Source organism: Thermobia domestica, chromosome 13, assembly GCF_964235325.1.
Source record: "Thermobia domestica chromosome 13, izTheDome1.hap1.1, whole genome shotgun sequence".
Classification (NCBI taxonomy): domain Eukaryota; kingdom Metazoa; phylum Arthropoda; class Insecta; order Zygentoma; family Lepismatidae; genus Thermobia; species Thermobia domestica.
In genome coordinates, this window is record NC_137466.1 from 102,218,253 (window position 1) to 102,235,056 (window position 16,804).

Sequence of the window (16,804 nt, forward strand, 5' to 3'; positions counted from 1 at the left end):
CTGAACCGTTTGAAAAGAGTTTTTCGATAGTTATCAACTGCTTTGAACTGGGTTTTGGAGTGGGGGATCATAATTTATGCTACAAATTGAGCAAAAAAATCAAAGTCAGTATATAAATTTCTCATTATAAATAAGGGGAATGTCCCAGCGTTTTTTTTTTTTAATTTCCATTTTAAGGGAGAAAGGGAAACATGTTTTATATAAATAAAAATGAAATATTGGCATGTTTGACGGATAGCTCTTCCTATACCGTGGCACCAAATTTGATGAGTTTTGATACCAAGTAGACCGTGGCCTAACTTAGGTTTTTATCATGTTGTCTGTATAACGAGGGAAAGGGGTAACATGTAAAACTGACCGAAACTATTAATATTAGTGTCCAGTCCGTAGTTTTCGGAGTCGCTGAGTAGAATAGTGACTTCCAGTCACCGTTTAAGTTCAAGCTATCCCCATCGGCGTGGGGGGTGAAGGATAGGAAGGAATGACAGATTAAGCGAGACAGCCCGAAATGGTTATTTTATACACGATGCAGATGATTGCAGACAACTAAAACAAATTTCGACCTCAGACGTAAACGGTAGTAAATCACTTGGTTCAGATTTATTTAGCACACTTTCCTTACTAAGAGCAGAATTCCTTGAACGTTGAAACTGACGTTTTAAAATGGTCACATTTCGCACTAAAATTTTTATTCTGCCCCTGAGAAGAGCATGCTTATGAGTAAGCAAGGCACTCTTGAAAATGTGACTCATTATAGTATAGAACACCTCTAGTAAAGTAGTTTTCTACTTTGCGAGTCATTACATTCATGACCCTTATTTTCTGTTTATAGAAACTTATAAAAGGTGAAGTTAAAACTAGTTCCTTAAAAATTTCTTGAAGCGTAAATAACAAAGGTATGTAACAAATGTTTTGTTTGTGTTCTGTATTCTAAATGCATATCTCCAAAATCGTTACATTTTGAGAGGGGGCGGAGGGTAAATACATGAAAATAAAATTGCATTACTTTGTATACTGGAACATGTTACTAAAAATAAATGTGATATATCCGTTGCACGGAGAGACTCCTGCGAAAAAAGTATTTCGTTATTAATTCAAACATTATATGTGTAAGAAGAAGAGAGAAAATATGCGTTGAATGCTAAGCTCTCTCTCATTTTGAAACAGTTGCAAAGAATTTTAGAATTAAAAGAAAGAAAATACTAAAAAGAATACGACAAAAATACCTGTAGCCGCAGCTGCTTTTGCTGTGCTCCGACTTCTTAACTGTAGCGTCAGAAAAGATTCTTCTCTTGCTGCCAGCCATCTACCATTTTCCATGTTGGAAGGTGTGCCAATGAATTTAGCCTCGAAATGCTTGTATCCTCAAAACAAAGATGCCTTACATTACAAACCCCCCAACCTTTAAAATTTTTGGCACTTTTTTTGATTCCTCTCATTTACACAGGCTCGCCTTTGGTTGTAAGCGGAAGTTAGTTCGAGTTCTTTTCCCTTTATTTCTTTTGTTCAATGTGGGCAACATAAAAATACTAAAAACAACAACAATAAAAAATACTACCTAGGTAGAACATTTTTATTTATTTACTTCTTTCTTTATTTTTTAAATGTAATTTGCATTTCTATAACACAATACAATGTAATATAATATAGCTTTCGAAGTTTTCAGACGAGCAATGTACGAAGAAAATCTCGACTATAGCCTCGGATAACACAAATAAATCGGCTATAGCCTTTGTTCAAAATATATTCTCCGTATTTAGTTAACGTGCTTGAAGTTAATGCTATATTAATTATAATGAGTTTTCATGAATAGTAAACACTTCTTGGAAGTAATCCTATGAAAGTACGGGCCACTGCACTAAGTTTACTCTATCTGATTTCTTAAATTAAATCATGTGATGCGCAGTGGCGGATCTAGCCGGGGGTCTAGGCCCCCAGTTTTTTGAGCGATATTTAAAGTATTATTTATATATTTTTGAAAGTTTATAGTAAACTTATGATATACCTACCATAGTCTGGATTCTTGCAGTCCCCCTCCCCAGTTTTTACCTTTTAGGTCCGCCGCAGTTATTGTGGAACATTCGTTTATGGAATACAAACAAAATTTATATATATATTGTAAACCTCGCCCTTCCAACTAGATGAATTGCTGATATTTGCCCAATTCCTAAGGCTACCGGAAATAATACTGATATAAAAAGTTAAGACCAGTAGGAGTAATGTCTGCGTGCGCCAAAATATTTGAAATAATTATTCAGAAAAAGAAAGGTTTATCATATTTCCTATTTTACAAAGTGAAATCAACAGAAAATCAACAGTAACTAATCTAACTGAGTTTTAATGCACTAGCAAAATAAATTTGTAGTGAAAATCAAGTAAAAACTATTTATACAGACTTCATAAATGGCATAAGTCATGATGTTCTTCTTAGCAAGCTTGTAATTTTTAATGTTTCACATACTCTACGTGAATATACATCGATATATTTCTGCGAACGTAGATATAGTGTACGCTGCAGAAATGTCTTGACTCCTAAATTTGGAGTTCATTCACGTATTCCTTAAGGTTCAAACTTAGGGCCTGTGTTGCTTTTGTTTTCTAGTAGTGATTCATTTGATGCAATAAAGTCACAGGAGTTGTTCTACACAGGTAATTTAAAATTTGGCTGCGCCAGAGAAGGACTACTGCTTGCAAAATGAATTAAAGCACTTTCTAATTGCTGTAAAATAAACTGCCGATAAATACTGAAAAGTACCGTATAATGTCTTACATAAGGGAAAAAAAAAGACACTTTAAAAATATCATACAAGTGCAAAGAGTTAAACCTATAACTGATCTTAATGTGTCGATAAGATTAAATCTCTCGTTCGATGCTCATTTGAATCTGATTATATGTTTGCTTAATAAATTATAAGCTTATTATAAATTATAAGCTTACAAAAATCTCGGGTTTGTAAAACTAGGAAGTGAGGTCATAAACATTTATGTGCTTAAATTCTATTCTAAGTAATATGTATGTACGTCCCAAACTAGAATATCTGTCGATTATTTAGAACTCTAGTGCTCAAAATATGTATATCATCTAAAGTCAATTCAGTCCAAATTTGTGCATTAATTAATGTAACAAGATACAAAAATATATCATCGATATGAAAAATATGTTGTATTTATACCACATTATTTATTGCATTCTCTTGAACAAAACGAGCTACTTTTCTTCCTTTCTTTTTTCATTTTTTAATGAACGTACACATAATGGGATAGATTCACCAACATTATGCCATCATTATTATAAAGTGTTCTGGAGAAATCTCCTGTCATGTCTCGAACAGAAAAAAACACTCGCGGTTACAAACATTTCACGAAGTATCGCAAGGTACGAATGCATTTGATATATATCCTATTAAAAGAATGTGCACTTTGTATAATACCGTCCAAATAAGTAGTCTTCCTATAGATACATGGTGGACTATTTATCTTGATACGCCGTTGTGACTTTTAAACCAACTGACAAACAAAAACTGCTGGAATGTTGTGCCACACAAATATTGATAGCGGACATTGTTTGACATGCTTTACGATACCATAAGGTTAACAATATTGCCATCCAACATAAAGTTGTATCTTTTTAAATGACAGTACGTCAGGTTATTACATATTTCAATATACATGTAAACTAAAAAAGATATCACACTTGTCATGTAATGTTGCAAGCTAAGGATGTTAAGAATCAAGATAAACGGTCCACACGAAGAACTTAATGCACATTTAAAACTTCTATTTTAAACATATAGAGGAAAGACTTACAAATTATAACTATGTATGTGCCTATACTGCTGGATATTATCAATAGGTGTACACCTGTTGTGTTCAATTCACAGTATTTTTAAAAATATATAAATGTAAAATTGACTCAATGATCTAATCCCCTCCCGTTTTAGAGTTCTGGCCACAGGTCAGCCCCAAACTCCCCTTGCGTACGCCACTGCAAACCAGAGTGTAATAATTACTAGTGCCATAACTTATGGGCCACATATTATAGATTCTTATGCCAAAGCTGTATCTATAAAGAACAGAAACTACTCTTGTCAACTAGCGCTTCTTTATCTATCATGTTACATCAATAAATAAATAAAATTTTGCTCGTAAGCTTCCTCCGAACACTTTCTTTCGATTTTCCTTTTTTCCTTTTTTCTTTTTTAATTATCAATGTTACGAAGTATTTAGTCGACCCAGAATGTCATAACCAAGTTACTTACTATAAACAGCGCAAAGGGACTTCAACACATACTTTGTTATTATTTAGGAAGGAAACGGTTTGCACATTAACACCATTCACGTTGATGAGTTTTCCATTTATGCTATAGAAAACAAATATGCTGTGTAATTTCTTTCATGTCCTTGTGCGCTACACTGTAAACATTACGATGGAATTGCGGAACACCAATTATTTCAACTTGATTCTCGTATATCAGATAAATACAACTTGTTAGTGCAAACAAAGTGATAATGTTTACATTGCTTGGAGGTTTGTATTGGGAAGTGCATGTGTGTAAACGAACCTTAGCATCATGAAAGTGTAATTTCATGTACCGTGACCAAAACAAACATAAATAGAATCAGTATGAAACATCAGAAGAAGTTAAGATATTCACATACGACAAGATGTTCCTCCATGAGGAAAAAATGTTTATTTGGTGCAAATTTGGTAACTTTGAAAACTTTAACGGATGTATTCAGTCTATCATTATGAAAGCAATATAAGCAAAACTGAGTTGGCGATGAGTATATGATCTACAGAAATAGTAGAACAGAATATGTATAGGAGAGTGCAAGTGGTAGACATGGATTTACATTGAAGAGCTGAATAGGAAAGGAGTATTGGGAAGGAGTTGGATATTCCCCGTTCAAAGTAGAAGTAGGTGGATGTGTGACTTACGTTGTTCTAGCAATGGCTATTAGCACCCAGATACCCGCCTCGATGTTGAGCCAATTCAGTTGTGTCAATAATAAAACCATATTTATTCATCTTTATTTTAGTACCATTCACGAATACCTGTTTCAGCTCTAATTGATTTTAAAGCACAGGATGATTTGATCGTACTTGATATCTAAGTCAAAAGTTGTCGTAATGGTTGTGCCTAATCTCCCATGCACAAAGCCCCAAAGGGCTTGCTGACATGGTCGCGCACAGGGTGGGGCAAGGGAGGCAATTGCCCTCCCGTGGATTTTGAAGGGAGTTCAATTTTTCGAAATATACTGTACATATTAGTTTTGCTTACTTACACCCTATAAATATAAAAATATATTGATATTAATATGCAGTATATTTACTATAGGTAATAAAGTTGCGCGTTATTCTTACGTTAAATACTTGATTTTACGTCATTCCTTTACTTCCTTGAAAGAAAAAAAAAAGTCTTTGCACGCTGATCTGTGTTGCATGGTACGATCTACATACATACACATGTATTAACCGTAAACAAGTTACGTAGTGGATGCGCGAAATGGCGTCAGTGAGCGAAAATTGAACCAGCTGAACAGCGAGGGTGAAATCAGATAAGAAGTAGTTGAAGTGCGAACAGTAATAACGATATCAAATGATTCACGCACGATATTTGTTCGATGATCACGCACGATATTGGTTCACTGTATCTTTATGCACTGCCATATATTACATAGTCGTTCTGCGGTGAATGTGTGTTGGGTTTTTCACCTTCATACCCTAAAACATGATCAATGTTCTTTAGTCCTTTCTGGTGCGCGTCTCAAATGGGGCATCTATCTTGCTGCAGTCACTGGCGTTACACTTCCACATTAGATCGCGTAGATATTAGTATGAATATATCTAGAAAATATAAGCTATTACACATGTTCGACATACAAAAGTCTACTACGTCATTTTTATTTTTGTATTAACAAAGCTATAGTTTTTAAGTTTTTTTTTTTTTAATCTGCTTCAAGGTGCTTTATTTATAATACAATTATATATATCATCATCAATGGATTTGTATTTGTAATAAAAACTCATTGGTTTGGTGAATTTTATATACCCAGAGAAGTAAAATAACACTGGTAAGAAACATTGATGAGATTGATTATAATTTTTTCTGTATGGAGATTATATACATTTCTTGTAGTACTTTCCTGTGTTCAAAAATGCTGCTTGCATGCTCATGGTTAAAAAAAAAAAAAAAAAAAAAAAAAAAAAACCTAAAATGTTGATGTGAAGTATTGAATGTACTTATAGTGTACTGTTTCTTTTCAGAACTCTGTGCAAAATTCATACGGATGACGTACTAGTTGTTTCACATGAGGTAAGAGCAAAACTCCAAACCCTCTTTAGTTATGAATTACCGAGATCATCTGAAATGACGGGTCCAAAATTAGCGTAAGGACGAATTATAAATGGGTGCGCGTCGATAATTTAAAATTAATAATCCTAATATCAAACGTGGAGGGTTTTATTTATTCATTTATTTTGCATGAGATCGCGAGAAAAAGAAATAGCAGTTCAATTAGAAGTTCATATAGGTCTCTTTGTATCTTATTCAGTTTAGTAATGTTAGTAAGCTCATAATAGCTTATAATTGGTTCAAGTAGGAGTTATTATAAAGAATATAATGTGGATTGTAGGTTATTTTACAACTCGTATGATATTCTGAGACAGATCAACGACTGAGATGAGTGATATCTGTTGCTAAGAGATTGTTAACCTTCAGCGTAATTAGTTTCTTCTTTCTGCACTTATATATGTTCAAATAATGTGAGAAAATAGTATTTTACCGAAGCGCAATCATAGAAAGTCAGAAACAGTTTCATTCGTTTAGTATTAACTAAAGTATACAAATCGAAATTAATTGCACAAAGATTTTTTAAAAGTGTTTTTAATTTTTCTAACAATTTTGTATTGAATCGTGACTGCAGCCAATTAAATTCTCAATACTTACACATAATGAGTGGATAAAAATTCCAGTTACAGCTTTTCGAGTTGCATTTTAAAAGTCTGATTTTGGATCCAAGTGTACAATTTATGATAGAAAATTTATTCTTGTGAAGTTAAAAAAAAAAAAAATGTGTAACATTTAAATTTATTGTTCAAAATTGGCCGAATGGCTACATCAACAATTCGAACTTAACTAAGATAACAAAACATTTGAATTTTTGAATGAGTCACTTTAGTTTTTATTTTCCTGTGCAATACCTTGTATGTTAGTGTATTTGTAAAGGATGAATCGATCAGTATTGTTCTTAGTGAAGGTTACTATTATTCCGCTCTAATTGAAGTAAGGTTAGTTAGATACGTAGCACTAACATTGTAGTAGTTATGGTTGGACCCATATATTTAGAACGTATCATTACTTTTCTTATTGCAATTTATGTATAGCACTTTAACAGGTAGTAGATATGCATGATATAAGTATTTGTTAAAGCTTACGGCATATACGAGTAATTTTGTACTTCACTATGAAACTGTCAACCATCTTTTCTGAATGTGGTTTACTTACTAAAATGGCCACATCTATGAAAGAAGTAAAGTAACTGTGTAGAAAAACTTCGCAGAGAGAAAAGTTGTTTCAGGAAATAGCACGTCCTTGTTCATCCTATAGTCTTTGCAGTTGTTCCAGTTGATAACTTTATTGTTCTCGTATTTTTTTTTGAATATATTATATAATTGATAATTAACTGAGTGATAATTTCTTTCACATGACAAAGTTAAGGGTCTTCACTACAGCGAAATTAAACTACCGCTGATTTTAGAGTTTTTCAGTAATATCTTCAAAACAAATAAAAATATTCAGAAAGCAGAAATGTAGTGAACTAGACAATACGATTTTCGATGTGATAGTTTACCACAATTCACCTATCTACTTTTAGTATGCCGCTATTTACAGAACCCGCAAAAAATGCTAAGTCTATCGACAGTTGCAAATCTAAAGCAGGCAGATGAGTTTTGATAACCGTATCACATGCAAAATAATATTGTCTAGTGCACTACGTTTTTGCGTTTCGAATATTTTTATTTGTTTTGAAAATATTACAGAATTAACGGTAGTTTAATTTCTCTGTAGTGAAGACCCGTAAGGGCCTACAACCTTCCCCAATCACTTGCGTACAAGAGCTACTGCTGTTCGTAAAATATTGTATATGAAACACACAGAGTACAAACTATTTCGAAGGGAAAAGATTGAACATACATATTCTACATACAATTAATTAAAGAATAAGATATTAAATTAAGAAAAAATAAATAACTACTATAGATTTATGTGGAGAAAGAGAGTTTATATTAATATTAAAATAATATGAAGGAGAAAACATGAAACTGAGAGTTGTATCTCTAAATAAGAAAGTAGTATATTATTATTATTATTATTATTATTATTATTATTATTATTATTATTATTATTATTATTATTATTATTATTATTATTATTATTAATTCAATGTCCCACAAGTGTACACTGAGGCTAAGGGAAACTGTGATGTTCAGGTTGGTGATAATGATGGAATGACGAAACTGAGGAGATGGAAAAGGCCCGAGAAAACCCACGCACTCGATGTGAGTCCACTACAAAGACCTTAAGACAGTACATCGTAAAATTTGTTCGTCAATAATCAATTAGCATTAGATAATGGTAGCTACAATAAAAATGAGAACCCAGCTCCATCAGATAGCCATAGGTAACGGCGAATAAGTGAACTTCACTTTCAAGAATACTTCTTCGTACTCTGTGAACACTTGACAAATAATATAACTCACGGTGATACATCACTGTGAGAAATTGCCATGTTCTCAATCTGAAAGTTACTTCAAGCATTCGAACAACATAACAAAATGCGCAACATTTTCATCAGTTGATTTCTGTGACGACGGGTAAGCCTAAAATATTTTTGTCAAATGGGAGTAGATGTAGATTTAATATTGATTTGCAAAACTGGAAGCAAACCTTGCTCTCTTAGTATTTTTCTTCTGTGAATTATTTTGATTTACATACGTAGAGGCAGAGGAAAACGGATTTTGTATCCGCAGAATTCATTGTCATCATTGCTGCCGAAGCTGGCTTCTATGGCATATAGAATATAAGATTTAAACGTAGTTTTGAATCTTCATTATGTTCTTCCATCTATCAGAGTTAGAAAGAAGCATAAAACGCTGATTGTTCTGCTTTGTGGTGTTATGTCAGCAGTGAAAAATTAAAGCTAAGAATATGCTTTATCAGAAATGAAATCTTTTATGTTTTACGTCCCAAGGTTATTCCGGCTAGCCTAAAGAAGACAGTGATGATGAGAAATGAATGAAATGGATGGAATGAAGGAAGTGGAAGAACCTCGATGAAACGCACGCACACAATGTTTATCCACCGCAAAGTTCACTTGGCGCGAGCTGGGATCGAACTAAGGACCCCATGCACCAGAGGTGAACTCTCTACCACTGAGCCACCATGGCCCATGCTTTATCAGTTACGAGCAGTATTACTAACTTCGCCGAAGTTAAATGTAAAGAAGTCTATGTGATTATAAAGAATCAATTATGATCTACTCTAACTTTTTTCTTGTGTATATGCTTTTAAATTTTAAAAGAAGAAACGGATAAACATTTTAATCATAGGGTAGGGGTCGGCAACTTCGGTCCGCGTAAAGTTAATTCATATGTGTACATGCAGCTAATACTATTTGCATTTGTTTTACTGTAATTAAAAGTTTTTCTGTTGCTTACTTTTTTATTTGACGCGGCAACGAACTTGCATTTTAAAACAAACGTGGTCCGCGAATCTGAAAAGTCACAAGCTAGTCATAAGGTAAAAGTATTGTGTTCCAAAATTGATGAACGACATCATGTAGAAAATGGCGGCGGAAATTTATTCATATTTACATGAAATTAATTTAGTTTTTCAGTACATACCTTTTTACAAAGTGTCATAGACTTGCAATATTCATTCAATATTCGTAGATATTCATAATGAAATAAACTTTTGATTACCTTTCCAAATGGCTACCCATTTTAATTATTTATTTACTTGTTCTGTTATGGATTTATTTTTACCATGTCCCTAAAACAAGTCAATAAGATACATCTACTACGCAGATACATCAGCGCGTTAGACTGATGAAATACATCTTGTTAACTTCTGAATCTATCAAAAACGCCAATGAAATTATTACAATGTTTTACAAAGGAATAAAAGCTTATGAAAGTGGTAATAATAATAATAATAATAATAATAATAATAATAATAATAATAATAATAATAATAATAATAATAATAATAATAATAATAATAATAATAATAATAATAAAGGTCGTAGGTACCCTGTCTGACTAAGTTCAAATGATGCAGAATGGAATCGAAGCTACAATCAATCGGTATCCAGAGATAACCAATTTATTATTGGATCATGCAATCCTTTCATGTTGATTTGTGTTTTCTTTATTTAAAGAGAAAGCAAAACGAACCGCTTAGTACAATAATCTCCAGCATCCCACTTTGCTGTTTTTGTGATTAAAATAAGTCTGTGAATCATGTTTCACATAATTTGATACACAGTTTGATTTTCTTATTAAAGAAATGTGACCTAATTACTTGGAGCTTTCCTAAAGATACTATATTGCATATAGATTATTACAAATGGGTTGTGGTTTAGACATTAATAATATACAGAGAATGAGAGTGAATGATGTGAAGAGTAATTTTCCCACACTTTTTAAAAAGTGTTGTAAATATAAAATGGGCGGATTTAGAAAGTCTATGCAAATTTCATATAACCTACATCCATGCCGCGTGGTCATTTTCATATTGCTCTTGTGTTATGAAAAACGACGTTTGATAGCGTTCTTGTACCATCTTTCTTTGCCGAATAGGGAGGGGATGGCAAGAAGGTACTTCACGTTACCTCAGGAAAAAAAATTATCCCGAAGCATATAGTAATTTATAAGTCAAAAAATGATGTCGTTTACGAAATGCTGAATAGATCTTGTGGCCTAGTTATTGGTTTTCGAACATCTGGCGGTATTTGAATTGTGAGAAAAGCTTGAGAAAAGGGAAAATAAAACCCGCGTCTTGTATAAGGTTTGCTTTTTCTCTAGTTTCATTTTAGCGGAAGGATTGATGGATATTGTCATGATCTTCCATTATATTACGAGAATCAATTTTTCCAAGACTCTTTCTCTCTTTTCTTCGTCATCCTTTTCTTCTTAAGGATTTCTTGAGGATTCTGATTGAATTTACTATTTTTTTAACCTAGGTGTTTCAACCTCTTGTGTTGTACTCTCTCCTTCTTTTGAAGTTAAAATATATTCTAAAAGCTTTCTCATTTAAGAGAAAATCGCAGAGCCGTTATTCAAACTGTAAGGTGGATTAGTTCCCATTCGACACAACTTAAATTTTTCCTCTTCCATATATCTTGCATTATTTATTCCTACCATTCCCATTGATCGAGTTTAACTTTGAAGAGAATATCTTTTTACATACAGTAAAACTCCAGTTATCCGGACCTATGAGTTTTGGACACAATTCGGATATGCAGAAATCTTGATAATTGGGCCAGTCATCAAGTATGGGTCATGTTGTGAAATTAAAATTTCTCAAATCGGGTATGTAGTTGTGTAATATATTTAGAAGCGTTAGTTGTACATGTCCAACAAAGTTCGCTGTTTTGTTGTAGACACTCGTTTCGTTCTGCAGAATGCTGCAAACGGTTTACGGAAAACAGTTGTACGTGATCGCAGTCACGATGAAGTTCCATCCACTCACTGCAAGACAGTGTCAAGAAACGAATGCCTCATATAAAATAATTTCTTTTTCGGTATTAGTTGAATCCACATTGACCCATTGTTCATCCATCAGCTGAGATTCGAATACACTATTAATAATGTCATCACAAAAAAAATCAAATCCTGAGCTGTTACATCGCATTGTAACCATTCGGTTGTCATCTGCGTTGCACTCGGAACAGCCGGACATTTTACGGTTTACATATCTTCAGTTATATTTATACTAAGGAATATATTCAGTATGCATTTAAATTATGGATTGCTAAAACCCAATTTTAAGAACCGTTTCGGCTTTTTACCGAATTTGTTTTCATTTTTCTCCAATAGAGTTTTGGATTTTTACTGAAACCAGTGTGATTTTCGTCAGCCAGTATTCGTTTTGCTTTTGTAGTACTCGTTTGCGAACAAAATAGCGAAAAATTTTTATTAAAAGACGTTTAAAACCGAAACCAGTTTTTGTTATAAAACCGAACCGGTTTATCTGGCCACCACTAATTTCAATAAGGTATCTTTAATGTAATTTTGTATTTGCTGATGTTGATCCGGATTTGGCGTTGTGCGTGGCTGGAGTTCGACTATTTAGAGTTATACTGTATATCTAAGTATGAACGTTAGGCACAGCTGAGAATGACTGAACTGTTCAGTATCATTGTTCTGTCTAAAACAAGAAGGCTTAATTGAAACAGTGCCAAATGCTGTGAAAAAAAAAGCATAGTACTCCGAGAAAATTCTCCAGAAAATCTGCATTACGGTCTGGAGTCGAACTAACTCTGTGTCACAGAAAATGCATTTTGTTTTCAATGTATTTAACTAGTAATTTCCGTAAAATGAATTTAGTGTGCTTGAAGACAAGAAAATAACAACTGTACCCATTAGAGTTGCAAATGGTGAAACAATGTTTTCAACCATATTTTTATAACTACACTTTTCCTTTTTTTTCTTTTTCGTTTTTTTATTTTTTTATTTATTTATTTATTTATTTTTTACTGTGCCATTGTTTTATTTACACTGTTTAGGTGAATGATTAGCATGCACGCCTTTCATACTTATGGTCCTGGTTCTACTCACGGTGTTACTAGAGAATTTTCCATGACCCAGGTTTAAGAGTAGTGCTCTCAACAGGTCGGGTCGGGTTGAAGACCGACCCGACCCGTGACCCCACCCTAGTGACTCGACCCGACAACCCGACCCGAGCTGACCCGACCCGACCCGTTTGAGAGCACTAGAAATGGTCGAGCGGCAATTTTTCTTTTTTCTCGATCATTTTGCATGGATTGACCCATATGCATCTCAGGGAATGTCACTTTTGAGGTTTGGTTATTTCTTTTTATAACTGATACCAATGTCCGACGTGGGAGATTTTTTTTCTTGCTTTAGTTCTATGTGACGAAATTTTTCTTGAAGTTCAGTGTTCTCACCTGCTCGGAAGGCAGGGGGTCTTCTCGGAAGGCAGTAGCAAGAGTCTCTTGGCGGAGACAAAAGGAATTCGTTTAACTACAATGATAAGGATTGAGAAAATGGGAGAACATCTGTGATTTCTTCCAACCCTTCAACTTTCATTCCAAAATAGGTTCTTACAGGCACGTAGCCAAGGGGGTCCGGGGGGTCTGGACTCCCTTCGAGACCAAAAATGAAAAAAAATAAGGAAGGATGAAACAAAAAGAAATGAGAAAAAGAAGAATCAGCTTTAAAAATAGAAAGATAGAGCAAGCACTTGATTACTCTTTCTTATGAGGAGATTTGTATTATTTGCAATACATGGTGACGAATGAGCGGGATATCCTGGAAAAGTTAGGGGATTTGAAATTTCTAGAAAAGTTACGGAATTTTCAGAATTTCTGCTACTAGTCGGGGAAATTTCAAGCTTTGGAAAGCATATTGCCATTCTGTAACAGCGTAGATATTTTTTTATCATAATTTTTCGTCATTGCTTCTGTGCAGTATCAAACATGTTATTTCAGAAACGGTTTTGTATTGCTCCTTTAACCTGTCATTTGGAGCAGACAGTAGTTGACGGAATAATAAAAACAAAAAAGTTATGTGGAAAGGAAGTTCTGTTAACATTTGATTCAGCAGAGAAGGGAACGCGAATATTTTAAAATATTTTGCAAGACATTATTGAATGTGTACTTTTTGTAATAGTTGAGGTCATAATGAAAGGAAAATTGTTATATTTGAATGAACAGAGGAAGGAACGTAAATATTGTAAAATATTTTTCAATACTTTTTTTTAATTCCTTTACTCTTATTAAAATACTTACTAACATACCCTTATTTTATTGTCCTAACAAATCAATAGATGTTGCCAGTAAAATAGTTTAGATTGATGGAGCTCCTGGGCCTTCAGTATTTCATGTTACCCTCCCTCCGCCACATTACGAAATCCTGGCTAAACGAACCAATATATGTTCCAGTAAAATAGTTTAGAATAATCCAGCCCCTGGTGTGATTACTACAGTACTTCATGCCACGGACTCCCCCCCCCTTACGAAATCCTGGCTACGTGCCTGGTTCTTATGATTCCGGGACCCGCGCCACTTTGATTCTTCTTTCTCGGTAATTAAAACATATTTTACAGTATATATAGTTGCAAGTAAGAAGATACATAATATGAATTTTGTAATTGAAAATTTAAAAATACAGTATGATAATTAATTATAAAGTACTAATTTTATTTCATCACTTTCAGCCCAACAAGTGAAATTCAAACAATTTGCACCCTGGGTCTTGGTCATCGATAGTGCGTCTTATTCTTTGTCTTGCACAGTCAAGTCTTGGTCCTGCATTCCGTAGTCTTGGTGGTCTTTCATGCTATACAAGAACCAATAATGCTAGCCTCATCGGTACAAATGAAGACCAAGTGTGATTTTTATTATGGTCTTTCATACTATACGGAAAGCAAGGAAATATGCACTTTGTCTTGCATATCCAATCTTTATCTTGGTCTTGTATCGATGTTCTTGGGCTTGGTGAAATGGAATGAAATATTCAGTTTAAGGTCCCTCGATTCTGCACGGAGGCTAAGGGAGAGGGTGACCATGAGAAATGAATGAAATGGTGGGATGAAGAAAGTGGGAGGAAACAGGAGAACCCCGAGAAAACCCACTGCACGGCGTTTCTCCACCACAAAGCCTACTTAGCACAAGCTAGAATCGAACCATGGACATCACGCACCAGAAGTGAATATCCAATCTTTCTTTTGGCCTTGCTTAAAAACTTCTAGTTTTGTTCTAAATCCAGACTCCATATTGGTGTAGATATTAATATTACAGTTGATTGGCAAAATCAATCTTCCACATTTAAAAATTAAAGTGCACACAAGTACATAATTAAGCATTTACCATAAAAACGCAAGCTGCAAGTGTTCAAAATAGATTTATGGTTTCTATAAAAATCAATTGAAATTTGCTATTTTTAATTAGGCAACTAGTGAAAAAGAGCAGCTTTCGACTCCAGCCGAGTTTAATTAAGCTCAACCTAAACTCAGTTGACCAAAGTGATCTGACCCGACCCGAGTGACCTGACCCGACAACCCGACCCAGTCAAGATCCCGCCAAGAACTTAAATAGATTGTCACTCTGAACCGTCGTGCGACTGCGGTGCAAGTGACGGAGAAACTCAACCAGTATCTCCCACAGCTTGTGTCGACTATCACAGTCCATTGCAAGTTACGTGATGTGGACATACGTGTTGCGCGGGCGAAACCACTAACAAGGGACCATCACGCTTTAGCACAATGCCAACATTCCACATTGCTCACTATTGATTGGAAACATGTAATATGTTAGGATGGGTCATCGTTTACCTTATTTCAGACCAAGGCTGTGTTCATGTGTTGCGTACTCCCCCCCCCCCAAAAAAAAACTGTATGATCCGTACTGTCTCCGCCCAATTGTAAAACATAGTGACAGCTTTGTAATCTTGTGGGCAGCAATATTCTGATTTTCACTGGATACTGTGCGAACGCTTATCATAGTCGCGTCACTGCCTGTAACTTCGTCGCCATATTAGGGGCCCATGTGCATCCTATGGTCCAGATTATGTTTACATGCGATGGCACCGTATTCCAGGACAAAGTTGAATACTGCCCCTGCTTGCCCAATCTCTACAGCACAACATAATTGAACATTTGTGGTCCGTTTGCAGACACTGATCCTGCGCAGATTCCGCCCCCGCCCTGTCTTACGGAACTGAGTGATGCACTGCACGCAAAATTGTGTAATATTTCACTTATATTACATTGTATCACATTTTGACGTTGTCTATTGCTATGTATAGCTTAACGACAATAAAATTCTTTATTATTATTATTATTATTATTATTATTATTATTATTATTATTATTATTATTATTATTATTATTATTATTATTATTATTATTATTATTATTATTACTTGCTACCGTTCAGTCACAACCTCTATGATTATGCTCGTCGCTTCAGAGCTGTTTTTAGGGCAAAACAATTGTCCTAGGCAATATTAATAAGATAAATTGCACTTTTTCATGTTTCCATTAAATTAATCACCTCTGTAGATAATGTACCATTATTATTATTATTATTATTATTATTATTATTATTATTATTATTATTATTATTATTATTATTATTATATTTGAGATGCATATATTTCTAAAGTTAAGAGTGCATAGTGCCTCAGTGGTAGAGCATTGGCTTCTGGTATTGCGAGGAGTCCGTGGTTCAATCCCTGATCTATTGAGATTGTAATGGATAATATCGTATCAGTGGCTTTATCGAGGGTTTTCCGTTTGTTCTCTCATTCTCGTTTTACCAATTATTTTGTAATTATTCACTTTCAGTAATTATCCGTCATTTTAGCCTGTAAGGTTTATACATGGGACATTAAAACTAAAAATTTCATTTAATTTCGTCTTTGAAGTTAAAAGTAAATTGAACCAAATCTCTGCTCGCTGTACAAAGTATTTTATAATATGATATGTATTTACGTTTCAAAGAATCCTAAAATGCCATGTCTATGTTTCGAAAGCTCCAAAACGTGTTTTTTTTT

At 34.1% G+C, this 16,804-nt stretch overlaps 1 protein-coding gene across 3 annotated transcripts in view; it reads left to right on the forward strand.

Moving 5' to 3' along the window:
* Positions 1–16,804, forward strand: part of msi (RNA-binding protein musashi) — a 1,174,907-nt gene that overhangs the window by 1,016,358 nt on the left and 141,745 nt on the right. For all 3 annotated transcript variants that reach the window (XM_081736197.1, XM_081736195.1, XM_081736196.1), the window contains one exon: positions 6,269–6,317. In XM_081736197.1, the coding sequence (XP_081592323.1) occupies positions 6,313–6,317 (5 nt within the window). In that variant the 5' untranslated portion in view covers positions 6,269–6,312. The remainder of the gene's footprint in view (positions 1–6,268; positions 6,318–16,804) is intronic.